Here is a 27,352-nt window from a genome sequence, read left to right as displayed (position 1 = left end):
GATACGTGATACATGGTGCAGAATATGTTACATGCTACAAGATGACACGAGATTATATATGCAGATGCCGGGATACATGATACTGGATTCAGAATAATTTACATAACTAAACATGGTAGAAGCAAATATTCTTTTGCGTTATCGCTTTTGCTAATATATCTGTAGGATCTTTACCACTGTGGTCTCCACTGTGGCCTTTTATCCACATGAGTGTAATCTTTGTATTTTGCATGTTTTTTAGTACTGATTAATTTCGAATGCAATTTTAGAGCTGTTGACTGGGTTACGAAATTATAATATTATCACTTGGCTGGCTGATTTAGTTATGATATGGAGGAGTCTCTAGTCATTTGCTGTTTTTAATGTTCTGTAAAAGGTTCTGCCTGATGAATGCAACTATTATTTTTTACGTTTCGTTGCCATGTAGTTCTTGAAGTTCTTTTGCACAGGAATATAGACTGCACATCCAACTATTTCTTCTATTTTGAAGCCGTCCTTAAATGCTGTGGTTTAGTTGTTGATGGACTCTGCTGATTTTTGTTGAAATTTATTCTGGTGTATTGGACAGTAGGATGGCTATTGAAACTTTTTCAAGCCTTTCTTAAGCTAAATCTAACAAGCATTCAAGGATTTTCATATCAATATGAATAATATTCTTTTTTTAAATAAGTAACTATAATCCTGTTGAAAATGTCTATCTGCATTTTTGAGACGGAGTATAAATGAAAGTTCAACAGATTCCTGAAAATTTCATCAGATCCATTGTTTGTTGACTGTTTAAAACAGCGAATACTAGCTATTATACTGTGTTCGGTTACCAGTGGTTAATAGGTATACTTGTAAGAGGATTTTGCAGTTATCCCTATGTATGATGTAAAGTCCGTTCTTATCATACTATTCCATAAACGCATTCCTTCTCTAAATATGTAGCTCTCAAGTGCTTTACAAAATTTAGATAATCAGCTATATACTATTTCGTTACTAACTGATGACGTAAGAACATTCCATTTACTAACAGTATCATAATACAAATTATAATAGAAAGAAATGTTACACCAAAGGATGTTATCGGACGAATGAAATTTTGAATTAATAATTATAATTATTTCTTAAAATACCTTATGCAAAGCTCTTGTTTACATCTTTTGAGTGTAACAGGATTTATATTAAATTTAACTTAAATAAGTTCCTTAAAGTTTTCTCAAAAATTTAATATTTAATAATAGATAGTTCACAAAATATAATTTTTTTAAATTACAGTAAAATGTTTAAGGACTTTTATTCCATTTTTGGATTGCTTTCGGTTTATGAGATATATAATGTTTTATAACGTATATTTATATGAAAATACAGATTCATTGATTTTAATTTTCAGTATCCTATTTTATTGCTAACGCAATGTAAGACAAGGAATTTGCAACAAAACATGCAGCTGAAATGTCGAAACACTGGAAGCATCTTTAAGTTGATTTTTAGAGATTTAAACCGTATTAATTATGTTTGAGAAAAAGGTTTTTAAGGGCACAATATGTAATTTTCTATGCAACCTATTAAGATACGACTCTAAAATCTCCTGTTTATAATAAAATCATGATTATTTATAACTTTCAGAAGTTAATATATTTAATAAAATGTATCAACAAGAAATCATAAATGTTCTACTTAAGTTCAGACAGTTGCTTAAAAATAATTCTGAATGAATAGTCTCATTTAATTAAAAAACTATATTTTTAAATACATTTACAGAGATTTATATATCAAATTACATTTGTTTATACAAAGAGATTTGAGAATTTAGACGAATGCGTAAATTTAATAGTTTCATGAGCATTTTCGCAACCAAACTCAGTTAAATAATTATTATTATGTATTGTCAAATAATTTCAGAATACTTAATTTTAATATTGCAAATTGTAATATTACACTATTCAAAATCTTCTAAGGTGAAAACAAATAAACAAAATAATTTGTAATAGCAACTATACATATTTAATTACTTACAATAATGTAAGTAAAATAAACTTAAACTTTTCTCTTATTTACAAAACTTATTTGAACTCCATTTAAGTAGAAAAGATTTATTTCCTCTCTCCAGGGTATATTTAAAATGATCTGCATTTAAAATAATGAAGTATAATGATCAACGCAGCCTTGTCAAAGAAATGAAGGGAAATTCAGAGAAGCGAATTTATAAATGATCGTTAATATGATCTTATAATGATAGATATCTGAAAGGCGATTAAAAATCATTAAAATTCATTTGCGCGAAATGATGTAGATATTCCAATTATTTCAGGTACGGACACTTTTGATGCTAAAGTACAAACATCTAATAAATATTACCTACAGAATGAAAATTTATTTAAATTATTACAATTTATGTTTAGAACTTTAAGAATGAATGATTATTATTTACTACATTGTTTGCAGTCTGAAATTTTAGATTTTAGTAATAATTCCTCGATATATAATTGAATTTTCCAGTATTTCTTTAAGTATACTCATTTAAGTATTTCTTTAAGCTTCACATATATTTCATAATTAATATTACGATTAAAATTAACGGCAAATTGAAACACGCATATTAATTGATAAATGAAGCTGTTGCAAATGAAGTCAGACTCCCATTTTCATAAGATGTGAATAGACACTGAGTTGTGTTACTGTCCAGTTATTATAACAAAGAAAAAAATGCCGATATATGATTAATATATATAAAAAAATATATAAAACTCTGAAAACTTTCATATTTTCTATTACGGCCAAGGGGGCGATTTTTTTAATTTACACACAAACGCTAATAAATATTACCTTTGGGACATTTAAGCTAATGTCCCAACGCTAATAAATATTACCTTTGGGACATTTGGGCTAATGTCCCTTCGGGCTAAAAATATTTAAAAACAGCATATCTTCAGAATTTCCGATCGGCAGTCTCGCATGCTGGATATAGAAATGTATTTTTTCTGTAGTGTGTTGCCATTGCTCGCTTTGAAATCGTTGAGTCTGTTAATCGAAAATTCGTTAAAGTTCTACAAAATATGAAATAGACAATAAAACGAATTCCAAATTCGGACTTCTAGGTGTTTATATTTGGGTGAAGGACAACGTTATTCAAAATTTGATGGCTTTAGGTACCTTTGATATTTCACAATATTAGAAACACACATACATTCATGCGCATTCTTCATTATTTAATTTCTTTAAATATAATACAGGACGATAATATTTGGTAGCAACAATCTAAAAAGTGATAAAACGCTGTTAGTGATTCAGTGCAAAATGCCGTTTTGAGATTAATAGCGCCGCTGGGCTAACGAACCTTTGGCCTAAAAAAAGGAGATGAAATAAGTAATTAATTTAATTAGACTGCTACTGGTTTCATTTTGAACTAAAGAAGACAGAAATGTAAAATGAAAACGAGTTTGGTTGCTAATATATTTAGCAGTACGTTATTCAAACATCTCTGAACTTCCAAATATTTCAACACTATCATAATATACAGTCAACATGGTAACAAACACATGAGAACTTTCGTCCAGAGATGCGGCAGCAGTTTAAGCAGATCTGCCATCAACAAAAGAGGGGAAGAAAGTTAAACTCAACAGCCATTTTGTAGAATTCCATTACTTTAATCTGAGTTTGGATAATCTTGAAATCAGTAGAAAGTTCACTTATAAGAAAAACTAAAATTGTTATACTTCCCATGCCATGATAGATCGTCATCGAGAAAATCCAAGCCAAACATACTACCTTATTATTTTCTATTATGTTATCTCCTGCATCTTTTATACACTTTACTGAGACAAATGTATGATGTACAGGAATTATATATTATATATGCCATTATATTACCCACAGGAAACCTGAAATAATCTAGGGATTTTATCGTATTTGTTAATTGTGTTTTTCTCTGGATCTTTAAACTAATTTCAATTAAAATACTTCTTATTCCCAATTGCAGTGTGAAGAGAAATTGCAGAAAGAATACTCTCGTATTTTCTTATCACACCTAAATACAGACATATCATACAAGAAATATTACCACACTCTAGGATCATCATATTTTTCAGCATTCATGTAATCACAATTAGTGGCCAACATGCACATAAGCTTTACGTAATATATGGCTTGATGCAACATACGCGCTTACAAAGACAATCAAGGCAACTGGAAATGACTGCGAGTTTCTCGGTGGCTGGCCGAGCAAGACTCTGGAAAATCTTCCCGCTCTTTTGCCAAGAGTCGGATACTATTTCCGAATTAGTGTTATCTCCTGGCCTCATCTCAACACGTTGTTGCGTTTAATCTTATACTTCTTAACATAGTTTGAAAATCCCCTTAAGCGAATTCAAAAGCACGTAATGAAGCAACTGTGATTCGCTAAAATGTAATACTCCGCAGTATCCATCTGCAGATGGTTGATTTCGAGCATGCCTGCAGTTAGTTATCAGATATTCATTATTCATTAAATCGTAAAAACAGGAAAAATGTGAAGTAGTCTCTATGTGTCACATTACGTCGCATCTGCTAGTTTGGTTTGAAAGCTTATTGGCAATAAGCCGTATGGATGCAACAGGATTTGCATGAATGCGCCGAAATCACTACATTTTAAATTATTTTCACACTCTAAACACACATTTTAAACTTTTGTATGAATAGTTTATTAATTTTTAAAATCTTTAAGCTTTTAATATAGAATGTAGTTCTCTTTTTATTTTAGAAATTCTCTCAGGAAAATTGAAATAAATTTTCAAAGCAGGACTTTTGTAATAAACACAAGATAATTGCAACCTTCCAAAATATGACTTTGATTCCTATATGAAAATCAGAAATATAAAAATGTCATAGACTACGACTGAAAAATGGCTTAGTGAGTACAACCGTGAAACAATGGTCAGGGAATTCTATTCATTTTCTCTGGTTACTATATCCATTGCTAAACGTACTGAGAGCGAAAAGCTTTAAGGGTGTAACATATAACACAAATTACTACTAGTATAGTTTAGATTTAGAAATATGCTAAGAGCTCCACGATGAAAGCAACCATAACTGATCCAAGTATTGGTCAATATACTGAAAAATCCACTGACTTTTATGCTTTTGTTGTTTTTTAAGCTTCGAAATTAAATACTGTTTATTTTTAGTTAAGTTACAATACCTGGCAAGATACTTGTTATTACAATCGTAAAGATAAATTTTAGCAAAAGGGTTTTCAATATTTAAGTGAAAGTAAGGTTATTACAAATGATTTAGCCAATAAAATAATTTCCAGCTTTTTAAATGAAGTAAAACTTTCTTGCTACATTATTTATTAAAGTAACAATAACTTTAAACATTTTCCTAAATTCATTTAGTCCATTAGAAACAATACATCTAATCTTACGCTCATAAAGTTAGCATAGAAACTAGATAAAGAACTGAGTATTTAAAATTTCGTTTCTAATTCAGGAAGAAATAGTTAAAAGAAAATGTCAGCATTTATCTTGTATGTTATGAATCGTGTGAAAGATATCTCTGAGGACGTTATTGGAAATAATATCCATCTCCCATACAAATAGACTTTGGGAGATTTACAGCAATTCACCCAAAACCATTTAATTCATTTTAGAATAATCTAATGAAAGAACTATATGTCTCAAATTTTATCATACATTATATTATTTTCAAATTCGTCAAGGCAATGTAGAAGGGTATGCAGACATTTTTAACGAATACAGATCATCCCCTGGTAACCCACCTTTTCTTAGCTGGAAGGTATAGAATTGTAACATTATATCAATAAGTCAGAAACTATCCAGCTTCAGATTTTATTTAAATTAACCGCGAGGTGTCTTTTTATTTAAATACAAATGCATATAGACATGAAGACGCGTACTGTTATATTATGTTACTCTAGACGCGAGACAATACCACCTAAATTCTTGATAGAACGATGGTGTCTCCGCCTCCCGTCAACTATCAGCTATATTATGCTACCCTGCCTTTTATCATCTACACAATTTGGCAAGTGTTGCCAATACACGAAATTCAGTATCTTCCGTACAGCATGATAAATAGCCAGTCTGAAGGGTGACATTTATTCTGTGTGGTTTAGAGATTGATTTATCTTTCAAGTTTTTATCGTATTGCTTAAAAGACTGTGTGCTTTAAGGGTAAAAAAACTCACTTTATAATTATTTATATCTTTATTTTATTTTTAATGGCATCAAAATGCTACAATATAAAGCACACATTATAATATGTAAAAACGATAATTTTATTGGCATTTACTTGCAATATTATTGTAACTCCAAATATGATTTAAGGCTATTTTTTACATATCCTGATATGGAATCATTGGGTTTAATATTTTAATTCATAAAAAATAAGGTTTAAGTTAAAGTACAATTATAATTAAGTAACTAAATGTTAAACTTTTAATTAATTTGCATACTTTGCAATCAAAAATATAAACCATGGATTCATATTTATTCTCCTTCCTGCGATATGTAAATATCTTCATTCAATTACAGGCTTTTTAATATATTACGCTAATCTCAAAAAGCAACGCTGACATTTTAGAAAGAAAGAAAAACAATAATATTTGAGGATAAAGAAATATTAAAGATTTATCTTATGCTATAATATTTTCATTGGATAAAAGAGTTCCATAAAGGTGTATTGCGTTGTATAAGAAAGTATTTTATTTTCAGTAAAATTCTTTCATTAATACGTTATAGTTTAGATTTAGAAATACGCTAAGTTCAAACTTGTTCGATTACGTTAGTAATTATAGTTTATATAATAATATCATGAATTAATTACTCCCCCTTCCCATTTTGGACTGCGATATCCCATGGCATGGCTTTCCATTATATACATTCATTGATGGATTTTGCCAGTTAAAATTTATAATATATTCTAGGTGAAGTTTTACCATTCTAGAAAACAAATTTTTAGTGAACAACATTGATATTAACAAAAGCAAGATAATTTATGACAAGAACTGACAGTCATTTCTGAAATATTAGAAACTTATTTTAGTTCATAAGTTTTTATAAGTCGGGTGTTTGGGAGAATATTTACGCATTTAAACTGTACTATTACTAATTTTTAATATGAGGTTTCAGTTTGTTTTGCAGGAAATCATTTTAATAGTTTAATAATAAAAACTAGAGTAAAAGATAAACTTTTCAGAGTTTTTTACTGTACATATGTATTGCATTTCTTTCTATAACTCAATTCAAAATAAAGCATTTAAAAAGGAAATCATAAATTTAATATAAATAAAAATTTGAATTATACAAATTATGTTGAAGAAATTACTATCGAAAATATTGTATATAAAAATGAGACATTTCTTTTTTTTAATGAAAGAAAAAAGGACACGACTTTGCTGAAAAATATAAATTATCTAAAATGGTTCCATCCCAGCTGCTTCGAATATCTAACGTCAACTACATTGCTTATTTCTCAAGAGCTAGCTTTAAACCAGTCATAATACGTAGCCTTACTTTAAATACATATCCAGTCTTATCACTAAACTTTTCATGTCCTGTTTTGGATTATAGCTGAAAAGAACTCAAATAGCTCAATATTCAAAGTATGAACAGAACTTTAGAATTTAATAGACCACACTTTGGCTTATAAAAATTATGCAAAGAAAAATGATATTAGTTTGCAAATTAACAACTATCCTGTGTGCAAGCAGCAAAATCAAACATAAATTTCAATTAACTTCATAGAACCACACTATAAAAATTAAAATTAGTTTAAAATGAAAATATGGAATTTTTTTTTATTTTTCCAACTAATAAAAACTACCGATTGTTAGCATAGAGTTGTCATGGCGACGTTATCTCGGAAGCAATATTTGAATTAATAGTTATACCTTACTTTACGAATTACTGTTAGAAAAGAAGCAGTTCGCAAACACGAGGTATTTATGCATGTATTTCCATAGGTTGCAGGTATTCAAACTTGATCGTATCGAAAGAAATTAATTGATTTTTTATTCATTCTGAACTTTCGAAACTGCCAAAACCGAGGTACTTTCAAGAACCCTGCCATTTTATAAATTAACATATTGGCAGCTATACGAACTGGATTATTCCCATGTCTTAAAAGTAAGCAAGTAATGATAGGAAGGCGAAATTAGGGTCATATTTATTATTTTTTTCCAAGGGAAGAAATAAGAGAGAGCATTTTAGAACAATACTTCTAAAACCATTCTGCTTAGATTCCCAGCTATGTAAAACTTTTTAATAAATCTTAATTTTGCAAATTAGTTTTAATTTGTGTAAAAAATCGTGTTAAATTTTGCGACAGAAAAATTCTAAATCAAAAAAATTATTTTTCAAAAGAAAAAAATTCCGAATCTTTTCCCAATTTAAATTACGCCCAAAGGGACATTTTTAACGCTTTATGTGTTACCCTTATTTATTAAATATCATGTTCTTCGCACTTAAACCCCATAAAATGTAATTCAGCAACATTACCACAAAATATTAAAAAACAGCATACCTTTAGAATTTCTGACAGACAATCTCGTGCGCTAAAGATAAAAATATTTGTTTTTCGTACATTGTTGCCATTGTTCGCTTTGAAATCGTTGAATTTGTTGAGCAGAAATTCGTTAAAATATTACAAAATATGAAAGAGATAATAAAGGAAATTCGAAATTAAAAATTCAGTTTTCCAAGTGTGCATATTCGAGTGAAGGATTACGTTATTCAAAATTTGATGGCTCTACGTAGTGTATTTTTAACAATGCAAGACCTATTCATGAAGGTTCTTAATTATTTAATTTCCTTAAATATAATACAGGACGGTAATACTTGGAAGCAACAATTTAAAGAGTGATTCGCCCTTTATGGTGAAACGCCACAACATGCCGTTTTGAGACTATTAGCTCGTCCGGGCTGCCGCCTCTTTTGGAATATAAAAAAATATGAGATGAAATATTTAATTTCAGTCTAATGTTTTAAAGCATCGATAAAGTCTTTATGTTGAGTTACAAGAATATAATTTGATGCTTAATAATTTTCTTTTCATGTCTGGCGTTGATTAAATTGCTCAGCACAATTTAAGCTGCACATTATCATAAATGCTTTAAAAAGGAATGAAAGCACTATAAATGGTTATAAAAGTTATATACAGAATACCATGGACTCATTTCTTATTATCAAATGCTTTAAATCTTTAACATGTAGAATACATTCATTCTTATGACCCATAGTTCTTTGACGATCTTGGTATTGAAGCTATAAGAAATAAAGGGCGCCATGTCCTGAGAAATTACATGTAATTAAATAAGGGTGAGGGAGTACTTTCTTTCTTTTCACCATCGACGGAGCAGCTGGCCCACTGGGTTAGGTGCTTTTCAGCCTGTTGGATCCCGTCGATGGAATTAAAAAAAATACATGAATAAATATAAATAAAGAGCTTAGTACTGTGCCCTCCGGGGATTGGCCATGAAACGAGGAACATTGAAGTAAGGACCAGAACGTGGAAAGAAGGTGCATGGTGGGGACTGCTGAGACTAAGCGGAACACTTTTCACTATTATCGTACATGTTAGGCATACAGTTATATTACGGATGTGCTATAAAAATCAGGTACAGATGTAAAGATGACCAAATACATTACAAATTGTGGAATACATTAAATGAGTTCTGGATTAGTCATAATATTAAATATAATTAAAAACAGCGAAACAAACAATAAAACACAAGACATTAAGTAAATTAATATATGTACAGAGCAGGCTGCTGACGGCACGGTGTCCAAGGAAAGAAGTCACTCCAGGTTGTCAGCAATGCTTTTAGCAATGGTAGTGCAGTCTCTAATGCGGCTGAGCGTATATTTATTCTTAATTGTGTTCTTGAACCATGTTGGCATATTGATTGCAGTTGGTCTTTTCAAATGTGAATTCTCTGTGTGCGAGCAGTCAAACAGATAGTGATCTGGGTCACCAGTACTGCCACAAATACATTGGTTACTGTCTCTTAAGCGAAATCTGTGAAGATAGGACATATATGGGCCATGCCCTGTCAGATATTGTGTGAGGTGCGAAGAACTGCTATTTAAATTGTGTTTAACTTTTGGTTGGAAATCATACAGTCTTCTGCCTGTGGTGCTTGTCGGCGAGAGAGTACTGTAGTGTAGTGTTGATGGGTATCGCTAAAGGGTTTCCTTCAGTAACTTTACTGAAGTAGCTATACTGAAGCACAGTTGCTTCAGTATTCGCCTTTCTTCAGCTTGCTAGATTTTAGATTTGTCACGTATCTTTGATAGCACTTGACCTCAAGGCTTCTGTTTTACAGTGATGAAATTTTGAAGTATGGATACAATTGTAACCATAGTGATCCAGGTCGGCGCTTCTTGCATGTCTACTAATTCGTGACTCTGGAAACCGAAAAGCTGAAAGAATTTGATGAACGGAATATATTGTTGTAAAGGTACTGCTAAAAATTGTTCAGCCGCTGAGAAATTTGTTCATAGCTTGCGGAAAAAACGTGTACATTCTACGATTTGCTTCATATTGCTTGCAAATATCTTGTTATGTTTTCATAATTAGCTTACGAAATTTCTTGGTCACTTTGGCTGTAACTATATACTTGAAAATGGTACCGCAATGGCAGTAATACTAGTTTTAGCTATGCTATTAATAACTTTGTTTTCTACCACATCAATATCAGCATGAACAAAATATCGTGAAGTAAAATCATAGAATGATATAATAAGATAGTATTATGTTTTATTAATATTGCTTTAATTACCATATTTGGTATTCTCCGTGAGTAACCATATCTGAATATCGTGAATTCGTATCAGATAGTAAAATGTTTAAATCAGTCCACTTAAGCAATGCACAGAGCAGTAAGTTGACAGATTAAGTACAAAATATTAAACCCTGTATGAAACAGCTATAAAATTTTCACAACAGTAGGATTAATTCCGTGTTCTTTGGGCATATAGGCTTCAGTGATATACTAATTATTTGCATAATTCTCGAAGAAGCGCGTGATCTAAGAAAACAAACAAATTAAACCTGGTAGGAAGTAAAATAAAAAGTTTTAATTGATTAGAAAACACATTAAAATACTTTATTTTGATATATTTCGAATATTTTCTAACGTTTTTAATATTCTCACTGTGATTTCGTAAACCTGCCGTCTTATTATATCCGTTGCGAAATAGCGTAACCTCTGTAAACGATATGTAATCTTTTTGTTTCTACAACTTTTATGTAGATTGAAATGGCAACGGTAAAAAATAATATGTTTTAGAATAATAATGTTGCTTTAAATTGATGTCTTATTCTTAAACCCATAAATAGCGTTTTATGATGTAGAAACCACTACAGTAGCATATCGTTAGATTATGCGAATCCATGGTAAGCAAAACATTCTAAAAATATAAAAAATACACTTTACATTTTCGAAGTAATATGCTTCATCTTTTGGTATAGAAATTTTCTAAGAAGCTAATTTAAAATAAAATAAGAGTTAAAAGATATTTTTACGTAACAGCTTTAGAAATCATTGTTTATCACTAAACCTATGAACTGTACTACTGTAAATAAAGTAAACTATTAACAGCACATTTTATTTAAATAGGAAAACTTTTAACCCAAATCAACAAATCATTGTTGGAATGATCATTTACGTTATTCCACTGCTAATGAATAAATTAAGTTACAAGGAATCGTTAGATTAATGATCTCAGTTACGTTGTGTATTATTAATTAATTATATCTGTTTTGAAAGAAACGAGCCGCATTTGTAAAACAAATATCAAGCTCAGTTAAAGAACATGTTTTTCAATTTCTATGATGTAATGAATATTTAATTGAAATAAATGAAAAGTAACAATGTAATTTAAAATTGCCTCCGACTTATCTCTTCTCCTAATCACTTAAATGAAAATAAGCCCCCAATATGTAAATTAAAGTCTTAAGGCATAATTCAAATTCTATAAGATGCTTAGTTACAGATAACTGCTATTGTCTTTGACCTCCATTAATTGAATTCATTTCGAAAGGCAATCGTTTAAATCTCTGATACTTTGGATAAATATGTAAATTTAAACACTATTATTAGGATTAACAATCGATTACGAAATAAAGACGTTAAATAATTATTAATTGCTTCGATTCAAAAGGCTATTTTTCTATATGTTTCATAAACGCCAATCAAGTCTAAAACAAAATTCATTTTAAATCTAAACTCGGCGACAGCAGTAACGAAAAAAACAAAAGACGAATTTCTCAAATGAATATTAATGGCTAATAAAGCTATGTTTGTATATTATTGTAGATCAAGAACGAAGAATGACTGGTGAATGTTCTAAACAGTAAACATATTGTTTATATTTAGAAATAAATTCGAAGTTAATATCAAATAGAGTTAAAATTTATTTTTATGTTTGTTTCTATTCTCATTATCACATGAAGACAATTTACGTATTAATGGTAATAAATGAAATTGTAACGAATTCCTAAAATACATCTGATAAATATCTATCTCTTCACTCATTGTGAATTATGTATCAGGCATTTATAGGGCTAATATCATTAATAAAAGAATAAAAAATCGGGTGTATACAAAATATTTTCAATATTTATATTAAATTAATCAATGTTCACAAATCCATAGGTCTCCAAATGCATAAAACTGATACTTGCCAGCTGAATAACACTTCTGTGCGCGGCTAGTTCAGTTTCAGATCGTCTTCCGAAGTTTATGGTAAATGCATAATATTTTCGTGGTAGTTTTTAAGTATGATATGTATGAACAGCAGTATATCCAGAAGGTCCATCAGCATCCCATAGCAAGTAGCCCTCGTACATTTTGTTGTAATACACTAACTACTAAACCAAATACTTTTTATGCCAGTGTTCAAAAATTCAAAATGGTATTCAACTATAGGGTGTGTCTCCTTTTATTGCATTAGTGAATTCAGTAGAAACTTTGCTTTTTAACAAATCGAAGATCTGTAGCAATCTTGAATTAACATAATCGATCTGCACCCCTTTTGTCGAAAGCATTTTCTAGGTTAGTGTCACATTCTGTTAATTCCCGCTGTACCTGAAAATTTTCAAAAAGTGTTGGTGAGCTAATCTCAAATACAGTGGACAAGAGAAATTTCCTTAAATCACTTTTGCGCAGCATTAGAGCTTACTACAAGTTTAAACACAACTCTACTGATTATCTTGATTGCGAGGTTTTCACTGTTATTGCCTCCGAATTCCTTCCGTGTAATGCCCTTTTTAGAATAGGGACTTTTTAGATTATATTGGGAGATTATGTTTTCCTAGATCCACAGAACATCAGTTGTCACACCTTATCCTGAAATATAGAAATGCTTATTCATGGATCCGATCCAAATCTCACTAAAACATGACGGCATCTTGAGCTTTCTTTTATAAAAAATATCATTAGGAATTTAAAATTCTTCAAAAACAATAATGTCCCGATTTTTCAATAAAGCATCCAGAAAAGTAATAAATCATCCTGAAAATTTTTCTGATAAATTATCTCGATGAAGCTCGAAATTGTAATAAATCATCTCGCATATCCGGCTTTGATGATTACTCAGGCAAATAATCAAATTTGATCTGTAAAAGTTCCATATTACAAAGCAATGAAAACCATTTGCATGCGGATAGTAAACACGCAGTGGTATTACATGCTGTTATTTACAGAAATGAAAGAAAAGGCTACCGACTTAGAGAATGAAACATACCTTGAACATTTCCTACGAAATTTTTGAACACGACATTTATAAAATTTATCAAAAAATGCAATTTTTTAACCAAATAATAAATATATAAAAAATATACATTCAGAATAAATAATCGCAGGTGCCATCTACGCTACAGAACTCCTTGCTACGTATCTTTCATATTATATTACGTATTATTGTACGTACTGAATATGTTAAATAACTAAAATACATTTCTTTAAAGAATAAAATTAATTACTGCTATTATTAAATGATATATATGTATATGTATGTATACATATGTATTTTCTGAAATAAGCAAAAATATAAAATTGTGTTTCAGAATTATAAAAGAAGCTACCTTTCAATTAGAAACCGCAATAATATCATCCTTTTCTATCAAAAGGAAAGAAATGAAACATTTGAAGGTACGAGTATTATGTTTGTAATTTTTATACAGTTATAAAAGCAGTGAAAGTGCATTTTGTGTGCATAAAACAAAATCAATAACGCCAAAAGACTAAAAGAATAAAATCATTCCAGAAAATTATAACTTCAGTTAATAAAACTAATATATAAATAAACAATTAAAATTATTTATGTTCGAAATTTTACAGCAATGTTTAACTTTGTATAAATGTTTCTGCAAGGATTCAAGGGAAATATGATTTCAAAATGTTACTTTATATGCTCATAATAAGATCTAAACACTGCAAAATAATACGATGAATCGTAATTTCGATTCTTATAACTAAACGAAATTCTAAAACGTAGTATCTATAAAATTACTTAAGTTACTTATAAAATTGCTTAATTATTTAAGTTAAAATAGTGCAAATTTATTAACGATACAGTATGTAATGATTACTTTTATATCTATATATAAGCATTGAATATTAGAATGAAATAATAGAAAGGCTTGATTATGATATAACTGAAGTATAGAATAATATAACTAAAAATGCTACCAGGAATAACAAAATAATGTATTGCGGAATAAGACTGAATATCGTTAAAACAATTTTAAACCATAGTAAATCAACTATCTGTAAATTTAATGTAAAAAAGTGATTTTAAAAGAAATGAACTAAAGAAACATTTTATAAGAACGATTTCGATTAAACACATGCCGTAATAAATGTTATTTTATTAAAAATATTAAGAAAGTATACGAATATTTATTTATATGCGTGAGAATTTCTAAGAACATGTAGAATTTTAAGCTGCATAAATTTTACATAAACCACGTAATAAAATATTAAAATATTTCAAAAAACAGCAAGAACATTTATTTTGGAAAACTTAAAAATAATTTACAAAAATTTTGATCTGCGCTATATACCGTGCAGATAAAATTTTAAATCAAAATATAACAAACTAATAATTCGATTTTTTGATTTTTAGCTTCAAGTTACGACTAAGTTAATTTTGCTATAAATATTATAAAAGCAATTAAATACACACTATTTTCACTTATAAAAGCAAATTGCTTGAAATAATAATTATGAAAGAGATATGTCACAAAACGAAACACTGAATAAAATGTTATTGCTTACTACGAAAATATAACTTTCGCGCGAGTTATGAGAAGTTCCAAAGAATGAAAGTTATTATTGTATTTTTAACTTTTATTTTAGTTCCAAAATTTAAGATTTATGAAATAGAGTGAAACATCGAATATGTGTCGTAAATAATGAAGGAAATTCTGTCCATTATTTACTATCCAGCTTACAAGTTTAATCAAAAATTGAACATGGAAAACAGAAAGGCGAAGAAATATTAAACGAGAAATTAGCGTAAAGAAAAACTTATTGTAATGCGTATCTCATCTCATATCATTAATTAAAACGAAAATTAGTAGTGAAGAAATATTAAGTATGCGTCTAAAGTTTGAATAAGTTTAAATTAAAGTGAACGTAAATTTCAAAACATTATTTATTTATCGCATTTACGTACAAATAACATTTATGTTCAAATAACGAAAAATAAATAAAAATTGTTTCATAAACTGAGCATTGTTATAAACCTGATGCAATAGTCATAAATTATTTATGTATATTATCGCCCATATTATGTGAAGTCATTCACATGAAAATAAAGCTTAGTTTTGTAATATAATATTCTAAATGTTGCTTTTAAATTACGATTAAGGTCAGAAAATATTAAACATTTTGGAATATGTGCCTTGCATTTGCCATACTTTTGACATATGGCTTACCTGGTCTAAAATAATTTTTATTTAAAATACAAAACAATACTTTAATTTCTAATAATTTCAAAACAAACAAAATATACTTCGAATGCTTTTATATTTTCACAACTGTCGTACCGGAATTTTTTCCTGCATCAAAAATTTAATTTTGATTACGCCTCAATATAGTTTGTAATCTTACATTATAAGCAAAGTTTATGATAATACTATGTATAATGATATTAAAAAAATTACGTAAATTTCAATTCTAAACAACATAAATTGTACGTAATAAATTTTTAGAACAATGTCTTGAAATCAGTGATACATTTATATTGCCTCACTCAGTTGAAAATAATTAATATTGCTAACACGATCGCATTTCAGAATAAATATAAATACTAAATCAATCTCGTATTAGTATTTTATTCCACGTTTTAATAGTAAATCTTAACACTGAAAAGCAATATCATTAAATACGTCAAAACGGATGTGCATAAAAATAAATAAAAGCACAGAATAATTTAAATCATTTTTGTTTCAAATAACTAGTTTTCATTAATTTTTTTAAACTAAAAAATGACATGAAAGAAAATTGAGCTAAGTGGCATTATTTCATTAATTAATTTGAAGTTTAACTGTAAATTTGCTTTGCCTTGTAAAATTATTTATAACTAATAATAACCACGCGAAATTTGATAAAATTTATTTCCAACTATAGTGTTCAATTAGAAGCTTATGATTTTATGTTGTTAAAATCATACACTCTGGAAAAAGTTTCAGAACTGAAGATAATTTCTATCTTCCTCAAGCAGTGTTCAAATAAATCGTAAACAGTAAATTCTTTGTCACTCTCCCTACGACTTCATTAATTTTCATTAAATACATGTTGCAAAATCAAAAATTTATTGAAATGTGGGAACCAATTATGTCCATTTAATGTTTATAAATAACTGTTTCCGTTAATTACACCATAACAGCTAAATATGACTGGAGTAGTAACTCTCCGTTAAGGTTATGTAATCTTTTGAGCATTTACAAATACAAAATAATCTCGTTTTAACTATTATTATGAATTGATAGTTTTTTAGTAATTTAAATGAGTTATATATTTAATGAAATGGAAAATAAATTAAATCATAAAAGGTTTCATCAAAATTATTATGACATAAAATAATTACGTAAATTTTATAAGTCTGTAAATCATAATCATTGTTGTAGAAGAGAAATCTTATTCAAACCGGAATAAAATTGAAGGGAACATTAACGAGTTACAGAATGATCTATTGCGAACGAGGTTGAAGAAAACGACCACTGGGCACTTTATAATGACCACTGTATATGAAGCACGACAAATGAACAAAAGTGAAAAAAAATATATGTAACTCCCAAAACTCACCCTGGGTCATGAGAAACATCGGTTGGACTAGCAGCACTGCTTTGGTCTTCTGAATCCATACTTCAACCGAATCTTAAAAATCCGTCTTTAAAATGCGAAAGGTCCTCGGCCTAATCAATGCTGCACATAGAGAGACACACACAATCCCACAAGGAGCACTCTCAACTTCTCTACAGCTTTAAAAAACAATGTATAAAAAAACAGGCAGCGGCTGAGAGCCCGATGTTTGTTGGCCACTGGTTTCCAAAGACCCAGTCCATGCTATTCAATTCCTGTAAGGATCTTCGTCGTATTCTTGATGGTTACAGAACCCAGCCTTCCCGACTGCCATTGGACCTTCCACTGACGCAAGCGCTTTTCGGATCATCTTTCGGATATGTGACGTCAGCAGCGACGTACACGCCCTCTTTCGAAAAGGAGTTAGTCGTCCTGGTGCTGCCATCTATCGTTGACAGGGACGATAGATATTAAAAAGTACACCCCCAACATTGCGGAGCTATTTTAAGGGCATTTTATCACTTTCCGTCAGTAGCTCCTGTCGTTGTAGTTTATTTAGATAAAGGCAGATCCCGTTAAAATGCCGAGCAGATAGCTAACCTGTAAATGTTGTTTCAGGGCGCACAGATCGTAACTGCGGGAAAATAGAGATTACAGAGATAGATCGGTTAACTAATTATGAAATCGAATACAGATGTAATCCGCTTTAGAATTACAACAACCTTCATAATCCACAGGTTCTAAGCTCTGAACACTTAATTACTCATAGAATAAGGTATGAAATTGATCCTGACAAAATATTTTAATGGTCTAAGTCTTGTCTCAGATCTAACAATATTAGCTTGCGTAAAACTTCGAAAACAATCTCATGCTTCACGATGATATAATTGTGGTACAATAGTTTAATTTTTCCGGTAGAGGTTAGTGCATTTTAAGGTTTCGCATAAACATAATTTTTCAATTTATGAACTCACTTTCAAGCTAATAAATAATGTGTATGTATTAATTTTGTTAATATTAAAAACTTGAATATAGATATTAATTGTTCATACAAAAGTAATTATTGTTTACACAGACCTATAAAAGTTAACTGTGAAAAAGCATTCTTTAAATAACTTTTACCTTATTTGAATCTGAAAATAAGCGCTATTGGTATGGATTCAATCTGGTCGTACAAATAAGATATGTGGTATCCACATCAGATATTGTAGTGATCAGGAGCTGAAGGATTATGACTGATTACGATAACAAAATTTGAATGAGTACGTAAATTGAGACTTTAATTATAATTTCGAATTAAATTATTAGTTTTAAATTTAAACACGTGAGTCTGAAATAATTTTTATTTAGTTTTTAAGTTATGAAGTTAAACATAAATCCTCTTTGATTCTTTATTGATCTAAAATGTTTAAATTTTTACGCAAACTTAAAATGAATTCTTGCATTTTCTTATGTACGCTGTCGTAATTTAAGTGAGAGGAAGCAATCGGAAGCGTGTCCACCAAGCATCTGGAAGATAATTGCAAGGATCTATCTGATTCAAGATGTTCTCCGGTCCGATATGTCTAATAGTTTCCTCAGTTGAACACAAAATAAAGTATGCTGGCGTAACTAGACACCATCTGGATTCGAACAACTAAGTCTTGTGCCTCTTCCCAGTCGCTTTTAAGCTGTGGGAGAATTCAAATAATTACAGCGTCCCACATATGGAATTTTAATATTCTGACCCTAGCGAAAGCACGGTTGTTTTTTCATGCTTCTTATCATTGAAAGCACTATTAATTTCTGAAAACTGAATAATTTATTTACCGCGTACCTTTTAGTTATATATAAATATATTATTATATCTCATTTGTTATTTCATAAATAATTTAAATATTTAGATTTTTTTTTCAGAATAAGCTCTTACATAAAAATACCTTTTAGGTTTTAAAAAATTAAAATTTTTTTTAATTTTAAAAAAATCATCATCACACATTTACTGGATTAACAAATTGATTTAAAACGCCTTGAAAAACAGAACTTCACTATAATATAAATTACCTTTTTATATTAGAATAAAAATTATTTACTTCATTCTTAGAATAAACAAAAAATTTACTTAAACAAAATTTTTGTTTTAACACGCCACTTCAATTATTTTATGAACACGTTCAATGCTACAGAATTTAATGAATTTATCTGCTGCAGTGGCTGGGAATATAACATCGTAATCTAAAGCTGAATTCCTAAGAAATTTTATTTCATTTCCAATGAGATACATTCCGCAACTGAAGAAGAGGAACAATAAGCCTTGTTTGTTTACATTTCCTATACGTAAGCCACATAAACTTTGAAGCAATCTACACTGTTTGTTTATATTAGCTATACCTAAACCACGTGATCTCTGAGGTCATCAGAATGTATCTAATTGCAAAACTCAGTCTTACTCGGATTTATAAAAATGTGAGAGAAAAAAAAAAAAAAAAAAAAAAAGAAACACTGAGCTCACCAAGTCGGGTGAGAGGGTGGGTGTATACATAATTGGTGCGGCTGATTGCATTAAAAAAGGGAGGTGTGTAACTAGATTTTTACGGCAGTCCTATGGACAAAATTTCAACAATGGCTAATCGGTCTGGGGTTATACGAGCTGCAGATACACGTCACGAAAAACTCCTTCTGAATCCGTTTTAAATCTATCTTACAATCCGTTTTCAAAAATAAATAGTCCTTAATTCTGTCCGTACAGAGATATTACGCAAAAAAATCGTTCAAATGGTTCAAATGGAGAGTGGTTATAATGCATATTTTCGTTGAAATATTGTTCCCGAAATTTTTCACGATTATGATACTTCCTCTACTCCGTACGAGGAATTAAAAACGGGAATGAACGCTTACTCTGAGAAAAACAACAAAGCTGTAAATTCTGTCGGCTGTAAGTTTGTTTTATACTTTTGCATTTCGCAAATATTTCGTTTTACCAAATTTTACACATTTTTCTTTTAATACTTTAAGCAGGAAAGCGCGTAGAATTAGAATGGAAGCAAAAGGCACTCTTGGATAGCAGACATAAGTATTGTCTGGAGAAGTAGATATAGGTAATTGGCGATGGACGAGAAGAAAAATAAATCTTTTTATATCACATCTATGAGGAGAAGTATCATTATGCCTCAAATAGTTCTTCGGCAGAAGAGTATTATTTATGACTCAAAGGCAATATTCATATCAATAATATGGAACATGATCAAGTTGTCGTATTCCGAATATTAAATCTACTTCATGCCCATTCATCTTTGCAATCGAAAAAAAAAATAAAGCGCATTATTCGGAATCCAGGATAGATATCCAGGATAGGTCTTGTTAGAGTAAATCAGTGGCATCTTTGGTGATAGGATAGATTCTTAGAAAGCGTTTGTGGTATATATTCGTTATTGCGGTATATATTCATTCGACAAAGATTACGTTATATTTCAGGTTTCTAATGCCACACGTAATTTATTTGAAAATGATTAGCCTAAAGGGGCGTTAGCCTAAAACTGTTTTTACTTTCGAAACAGCATTTTCCGACGGTTCAATATAAATGTCCGTTTCACCTTTCAAATTGTTGCCACCAAATATTAAAGCTCTGTATTATATTTAAAGAAATTAAATAATGAAGAATCTGCATGAATGTATATATGTTTCTCTCATTTTGAACAAATTTTGAATAACGTAGTCCTCCACTCGAATATGGGTACCTGGAAGCCCGAATTCGGGATTTGTTTTATTGCCTATTTCATATTTTGTAAAATTTTATTAAATTTTTTGATTAACAAACTCAATAGTTTCAAAGCTAGCAATGGCAACACTGTACGGAAAAAAATATTTTTAGCTCCAGCGCGCGAGACTGTCTATTGGAAGTTCTAAAGATATGCTCTTTTCAAAGATTTTTAGCCCAAAGGAGCATTTTCGCAAATGCTCTTGAATCGTGCATGTGTGTGTAAATGAAAAGAAAGCTCCTTTGGGCGTAATATAAAATCTGAAAGCTTTCAGATTTTTTTTTATTTAAATTATCTTTTTATTTAATTTTATAGTTAACAGTATGGGAGTTTGCTTAAAATTAATTTCAAACGACATTTCAGTTAAAAGAAAGAAGCGATCGTGAGAATGTAGTTAGGTAAAAGCCTTTGACTTAACTTTTCCAGTTACAGAAGCAACACAGTTGCTAACATCAGTGTTTCTCATCCGAGGTTCTCTTCAATACAAATGGTCAGAAAGAAGAAGCAAGGAAATTTTAATAATAAACTAATCACATGTAAATATAATTTTGTGTTTAATTATTTCATATTCACGAATTTACTATACACGCACATTGAATCTTTAAAATTTTAGGACAAATTTCAGCACGCATACCAAAAGATAATTGACAATATTTGTTAGTATGAACTCTCAGCTTCCTTTTTGCAAAATATCATATTCTTATGAACATAATTTTCTACGTAGCTAATCGGTTGTTTTGATCGAATGAACATATGTGTCATGGGATAGAAAGCTGAGTAAAAAAACAGCGAAATAATTTTGCTGTAAAGCAAGGAACATGTCAGAGAGACAAATGAAAGTTTATGTAAAGCATACGCGGATGAAGCATTAACAAGAAACAATCTTTTTCATGGAGACAAATGGACGCAAAGATGTTGACAATGAATCCGAAAGGGATTCCTCTTAGCAGTCCCTTACGCATAAGAACATCGAAGAAGTTCGGCTATTGATGTTAAAAATCGCCCGATGTCTCTTTGATAGCTGATAAATCAGTTTAAAATCGGTAAAGATATTCAAGACACTATTGTGTAAGATCCCGAAGTAAGGAAATTTTATCCTTGTCCACGTTTTCCCTTCATGCATTATAATTAATCCTGTGATTTTCAAATAAATTGTGACAGAAAGTTAAACTGGCTGCTTTGCTTTATAATCATGGCATAACATGGCAACGATGTGTTTGGACTACAGACGGCTTTTCATGGCCAAAGAAACTTCGGTTTTCAAAATCTCAAATAAAAAACCTATTGGTGACTTTTTATAAATAGAAATTAATTGTTGGCTAAGCATTCGTTCTCTGAAGACAGACAATGAAGTCTATATTTTATAAAAATGTAGTCTAATGAATAGAATTCAATGCGTTAAGCTTCAATCAAACGCCATCACAGAATTCTATTTTTGTTAAGCAGTTTCATCTATGTAAAGTACCGCATTTCCTAATTGCCCCCCTCATTCATCAGAACCTGAAACCTGCGGACTACTTTCACTTCTCTAAAGTAGATTTTCACATAAGAGGTCATTATTTTAATAACACTAAGGAGCTTCAGAAGACGGAACTCCAACAAAAGACCTCAGCAGTCTTTCAAAAAATATGTAAGTTCTATGGAGGAATCAATCAGCTGTGTAAATATACTAAACGTTTGTATACATTTACAAGGATTGTATATTGAAAGCTAAGAAGTAGGAATGTTGTTTACTTCAACATTCGATTTTTTTTCGCGTTTAGTTGTGAAACGCTACAGATTTTTCGTGCACGTGATTCATCTTCTTGGGCCGTTCTTAGGTACTATAATAAATCTTTCAACTCGTTATAGCACTCAGAAGTCAATCTGGCACCATTTCGAAACCCGTTTTAATGGTGAGTTACTTTACTAAATATATGTGTATGCTGTCACATGTTTCATACCAGTACGTCTTTCTGACGTGCTTAGTTTGTGCCGCCCTGATCGGTATACTGATTAACGAAGCTGACTGCCATCCCAAAGATATGGGTTTGAACCCTGGACCATGGATGTTTATAAAAATATAGTGTCTGTGCGTCATGGCAGCACTTAAAATACGGGAGAGCCGATAATTCTCTTCAGTGATTCTGTGGTAGAAGAAGACTGTTTTCCATCAAAACGGAGAAGAATTTGCATAGTTAGTATGGTAAATTATACCTATTCGACTAATGGTTTTATTTTATTTTTTTCAACTTTATTTCGACCAATGGTTTATTTTATTCGACCAGTGGTTCCGTCCATTAGCACCTGTACCTGTTCTATATTCCTGCTTTTTGAAACAAAAATCTTAGTATGGAAAAAAAAGCACTTGCTGTTTATAAACACGTAAGAAAACAATATGTCCATGGCTGCACTTTTTAGCTTCTTAGATCTTTCAAGAAGATTAACTTATTTAACAACTGTCAAATCCTCTCCTTTCTGTTCAAGACGAAATACGAACTTGGTAACTTATGCTTATATGTTCGCATTAAAATATTTAATTTTAGATAATCTGTTTGGACTTTGGTATAAATTAAATATGCTTACAACAAAAATTAGTCACACCTTTCCTATTAGAAAATTATTACCTGTTTCTCTAATATTGCATTTTCGTGATAGTTGTTCATACAATAATTTAATTAGACCTAAATTATACCATCTGAGTATTGTCAATCAGTTACTCAGATGAAGTGTAATCTTTATCTGTATTATTTTTTATTATTTGCGTTATATCTGTACTATTAAAATCTGTACGCTTCTGTCTGTTTGTTTGTTTGTTTGTTTGTGACATTATCTCCTCCAAAACGGCGGGGAATTGCTTCGAGAAAGGTACTCCCAGATACCAAAAATTCGTCGAAAGCCGTTTCGACCAGTCTTATCTTCGTACGACCTTAATCAGCCGAGATATTAATTAACAACTATGAAACCTCTAATTTTCGCACTCAGTTTTTCAAGTGACAACTGCCTGGCGCTGGCGACAAAAATCTGCTTTATTTCGAAAAATGTTACCACTGCTCACTTTTAAATCGTAGAGTTTGTTAATAAAACGTTTTAATAAAAAATGTCATTATTTTATATTTAATAAAGTTTATATCTTTATAAATGTGACTTGCTTCATTATGAAACATCCACACAGTAATAATAATAGGCTAAACTAATAAAACCCTTAATCCTGATAATTACTTATGAAATGCTATTTCATTTTCATTTTTAATAGTGATGGCTACAAATGTAAACAACGCAAGACTTGAGCGGGAAGAAAACTGTCAAAATTATAACCAGATTCATAGATAACATTCATTTGCAACAATTTAAAATAATCTATACTATTACAATCTGTGCGAATCTGTCTGTTTGTTTGCTTTTTTGTTTGTTTGTTTCTAACAAAATCTCCTCCGGAACGGCGGAGAGTTGAGTATCAAGAGAGATACTCTGGATTCCAGAAATTCACGGGAGGCCATTTTGACCAATCTCATGTCAATCTTTAGCTAGCCGAGATATTAGTTAAAAACTCTGAAAATAATTTTTGCACTCATTTTTCCAAGTGGCAACAATCGCACGCACTGGATATACAAATGCTTTATTTCGATAAGTGTTGCCACTGCTCGCTTTCAAATCATAGAGTTTGTTAACAAAGAATTTACATTTTACAAAATATGAAATAATATCATCACTGCCAAACATTAAACATATTATTATGTCATATTTTGACGTTGGAGAAACACGTGATTGTATGTCTAAAATGTTTTGCCAATGTCAAGATTTTAAATAAATAGTTATTGATGGCAACGTTTTTGTTTCAGGTTAGAATTATTGACACGGTATATTATTGCCACATAAATTCTGGTATTGATATAGGGAAAAAGGTTTTAAATTACATTAAATTTCAATCATGACGTCATACGTAGAAATATTAACCTAATGTGTCAAAACATTTTGTTTCCTGGTTTGGACAGAAAAATAATTATTAACGAATTAGTTGTTGCTTGGAAAGAATGGTTTCATTCATATTTAAATGTTTTTCTACATTTTCTTTTCAGGGATACATAGAACTTATGAATTTTGCTTTAGACGCATCCCGCTCATCTGGCGAGCTTGTCCGCTAGTACGATATTATTATCGGTATTTATAATCATTTATTTGAACACCTCACAGAAATATCTATTATTTTCAGTTACCAGATTTCCTATCCTGGCAAAAATACCACCATATAAAGAAAATATTTATTGTAAACCTAATGCGTAAACGATCCAGTGAAATAAATGTGCATTTACATCTCGAAACATGGAGTCTTAAATAAGTGAATAATCAAGTCTTAAATCTTCACGTATCGATAATTTCCAACGAAATAATAAACATAGCAAATATTTTCCTAGCGTTCGGCTTTGTCAATTTGAACAGCCTCCTGCATATGAATTATCTGTTCTATATATTTAATTTCTACGGGAAATTCTTGAACTACGGTCTGTTAATTTAGAAAAAGAACTTCAAAGGCATTCAATTCAACTAATGCCTCATAGCCATGGTAACAACTATTTTGCGGAAAACATTATTAATCCTATAAATAATTAAAATTCCCTAATTCCTTCTGTGTAATGATGACGACACACGTTACGATCAAAAATGAGGATACAGTCACTATATCCTCGAAGTGCCTATTTTAAAGTAGCAGTCAGTCTCTAGTACGTATCTAAAATAATTCCTTAGCTTAACACTATTTTAAATGGTCAAACTTAAAGCTGCATTAAAAAATCAAACTGTATATTTTTTAACTTTATTTCATTTTCTTAGGTTATTTATTTTCTTTCAACTATTTTATCCATTTTGAAACAATAATGGCTAATTCTTCAAGGTATTAAACTGTAAACTTGTTTTCCATATTGCTGTTTTATTCTTTTTTTCAAACGTATTTTCTCCCTCTTTCTCGTGTGCCTTCATGTATTATTGGAAGCACAATCGTACTTGGTTCGAAGTTCGAATCCCGACGATGGCACTACACATTTTCCCCGTTTCTGCATCGATTTAACCTAATGACAGTACAATTTATTTATTTTATTAAATATTTCAGGGATTAAAGAACTTAAATTCTTAATGTAATAATTGCGATTCCTCCAAAAGTGTGTTTTTGCAATCACATTTTGTTCATGATAACTTATGATACAATTCAATGTGTACTCAAGCATGCATTTTTGGCAATACGTATATTGTAAATAACTTTTGGAAGATAAAGTTCTTTCGCGCGAAGATAGAAAAGTATAAATTAAGTTCTCAAACTTTCAGTATTTTATTTTATTTTTTTTTTCATTTTGATAATAAAATTATCTCTTTCACCTCTATAAATTTCGAAAAGCTTAGCTGTCGATTCTTTGCAGAAAATAACCACTGATCATCAGAAACCGCAAAATTTTCTTTCGCAGCAAAAATCAAACAACCCGTTTTCAATTCTCGCCTGCAGCATCACGATATACAACCTTTGGATCCAAATAGATTCGCCGCCATTACGGATCAGGACATTCTTCCACCACTCTACCACCGCCACCACCATTTGCGCCTGGCGCAAATTCCTTTCACCGCAAGAGTAGCCATCCCACTTTATCCAAGTTTACCTTCTCCAATTTAATGGGAAAAGCAGACTACGAATGTTTGATCACTGACTGCATGCAGCAAAAGAACTCCTCAACTACGCATCTCCGAAAAAGTCAACCTAATCTTTTTTTTTCCTTCTTCCTCCTTCTTTATTTGGCGCAAAGTTCTTTTCGCCATTTTTTTAATACCCATTTTCCTATTTGATCACTTTTCTCTTCTGCAGCAGATGCGCATTTTTTGTTGATGCACCATTACACGCAGCTATCTTGTCTCTATTATTACAAGAAAAAAGAGTAAACGCGCGGAAAACATCCCCAAGGACATATATATTATCAGTAACCTGCTCAAGATGCTCCGTTTTGTTGGTGGTTAAAATTATCCCTTAAGTACAAAGTGTCTGAGGTATAGAAGACTTGAGGACTATTTTTTGCCTTGGACTCTTTACCCCCAGCAGGTAGAAGCGTCGATGCTGAACTGGGGGGAATGATAGGATTTATAAGGTTGCTTTCTCTCACGAGCGAAAACTGTCGGCAACAATAGACCACAATTGTCAAGTGCTTCTGGAGCATGCCCAAGAGGTGGCAATCGCTGTTCCACAAGAGCAAATTCTGGGGGGAATTATGCAACTGGGCTTCTATTTGTAGCGCAGGCAGGAGAAACATTTTATAAAAATTAGACAAATAAAACTTAAATGTTATATAATGCTCATAGCTCG

At 30.6% G+C, this 27,352-nt stretch overlaps 1 protein-coding gene across 1 annotated transcript in view; it reads right to left on the bottom strand.

Moving 5' to 3' along the window:
- Positions 1–17,637, bottom strand: part of LOC118201074 (RNA-binding protein Musashi homolog Rbp6-like) — a 560,394-nt gene extending 542,757 nt beyond the window's left edge. Inside the window, exon 1 of the mRNA XM_085811638.1 lies at positions 17,300–17,637. Within this exon, the coding sequence (XP_085667764.1) occupies positions 17,300–17,358 (59 nt within the window). The 5' untranslated portion in view covers positions 17,359–17,637. The remainder of the gene's footprint in view (positions 1–17,299) is intronic.
- Between the last annotated feature and the right edge of the window lie 9,715 nt (positions 17,638–27,352).

Source organism: Stegodyphus dumicola, chromosome 2, assembly GCF_044657685.1.
Source record: "Stegodyphus dumicola isolate Sdum_Otavi_A_Nest chromosome 2, ASM4465768v1".
In the NCBI taxonomy this organism is placed as follows: Eukaryota; Metazoa; Arthropoda; class Arachnida; order Araneae; family Eresidae; genus Stegodyphus; species Stegodyphus dumicola.
This window is presented reverse-complemented; position numbering and strand designations above follow the sequence as displayed.